This window comes from Nicotiana tabacum, chromosome 3 (genome assembly GCF_000715075.1).
Source record: "Nicotiana tabacum cultivar K326 chromosome 3, ASM71507v2, whole genome shotgun sequence".
Taxonomy (NCBI): Eukaryota; Viridiplantae; Streptophyta; class Magnoliopsida; order Solanales; family Solanaceae; genus Nicotiana; species Nicotiana tabacum.
In genome coordinates, this window is record NC_134082.1 from 10,456,689 (window position 1) to 10,458,581 (window position 1,893).

At 39.2% G+C, this 1,893-nt stretch overlaps 1 protein-coding gene across 1 annotated transcript; it reads left to right on the forward strand.

Moving 5' to 3' along the window:
• Positions 1-898: 898 nt before the first annotated feature.
• Positions 899-1,225, forward strand: LOC142175555 (serine/threonine-protein phosphatase 7 long form homolog). Its single transcript, XM_075242560.1, has one exon. It carries the CDS (start codon positions 899-901, stop codon positions 1,223-1,225), a length of 327 nt encoding a protein of 108 aa, XP_075098661.1.
• Positions 1,226-1,893: the final 668 nt, after the last annotated feature.

Here is a 1,893-nt window from a genome sequence, read left to right on the forward strand (position 1 = left end):
ACAAACACACAGAATTATGAAAAATATTAAAATTGACACACATAAGAATTTAGGATAGCTTGGTGCTACTGGGCCTCAAATATCGAGCCTGGAACCCAAAGATATATACGCTGTCCAATTAAAAATTAATTATTTAATTTTCTAAACAAACACACAAAATTCTAAAAATATTAAAATTGACACACATAAGAATTCAGGAAAGCTTGGTGCTACTTGGTCTCAAATATTGAGCCTGGAACCCATAGATATATACGTTGTCCAATTAAAAATTAATTATTTAATTTATAAAACAAATACACAGAATTATGAAAAATATTGAAACTGACACACATAAAAATTCAGGATAGCTTGGTGCTACTAGGCCTCAAATATCGAGCCTGGAACCCATAGGTAAATACTCTGTCCAATTAATTATTTAATTTTCAAAACAAACACACAAAATTATAAAAATATTGAAATTGACACAGATAAGAATCCAGGAAAGCTTGGTGCTACTAGGCCTCAAATATCGAGCATGAAACTCATAGATATATACGCTGTCCAATTAAAAATTAATTATTTAATTTTAAAAACAAACACACAAAATTATAAAAATATTGAAATTGACACACATAATAATTCAGAAAAGCTTGGTGCTACTGGGCCTCAATATCGAGCCTGGAACCCATAGATATATATGCTATCCAATTAAAAATTAATTATTTAATTTATAAAACAAACAAAATTATGAAAAGTATTAAATTGACACATATAAGAATTCAGGATAGCTTGGTGCTACTGGGCCTCAAATATCGAGCCTGGAACCCATAGATATATACTCTGTCCAATTAAATAATTAAATATTAATTATTTACAAAACAAACACACAATTAATATTGCTTAATTTACAGTAGACGACATGGACGTGCCGCCTTTGCATCCTGGACCTTTCTCTGATGAGCTATTAGTGTTACAGGCCGATCATAGGTCCGCCTACGTATGGGAGGGAGAGCTATTGAACCAGACTCTCCGCGCCAGGAGAGTGGACGACTTGTGTGACTTTATGAGGGGCAGAGATTTCCATCCCCGTGTAGTCCAGCGCCTACGGGATACGAGCTTCTATAGGATTTTTCAAATTGGGCAGCTGCAGCTCGACTGGTCTCTGATCACAGCCTTGATAGAGCGGTGGCGACCAGATACGCACACTTTTCACCTGTCCATTGGCGAGGCCACCATAACGCTGTAGGATGTTGAGGTTTTGTATGGGCTGCCTGCTGATGGACAGCCCGTTGCACTGCCTCAATATATGAGATCAATGTCGTGTGCCCAGTATTTGGACTTGCTACAGCAGTTCACTAGTTTCAGGGCACAGGATGAGACTGCAGCTTCAGGGGCCAGTCGCATGGCTTTGACAACTATTAGACAGCATTTGGAGATATTGCACCCCGACATCACCGGCAAGACAGATGATCTACATATTCATCGGTACACAAGGTTGGTGTTGCTCCTTCTTTTTGGGGGTGTCTTGTTCCCGAACACTTCGGGAAATCTAGTGAGTTTGCGATTTCTACATCATCTTCAGCAGCTAGATGATTTACCCCAATACAACTGGGGTGTTGCTGTTCTCGCTTACCTGTACAGGCATATGTGCAGGGCGAGCATGGGCACCCAGAGCGACGTATGTGGTTTTCTACCACTTCTAGAGGTGACAACATATTCGAATACTCTGTTCATTACTTCCAATTCTATCTAGTAAAAAATTTTCATAAACTTTACGTCAACCTTTTATGTTAGGTTTGGGCCTAGGAGCGGTTCCTATAGTTGTAGCCACCTCTACCACCATTAACTCCAGATGTAGAACCTCTGTTTCTCCCTCTAGCTATGAGGCAGGTTCTCCGGCATGAAAATTACCGA

What these genes read in the sequence shown, in the direction of transcription:
- LOC142175555 (XM_075242560.1), top strand. Translation starts at nt 899, where the DNA reads ATGGACGTGCCGCCTTTGCATCCTGGACCTTTCTCTGATGAGCTATTA.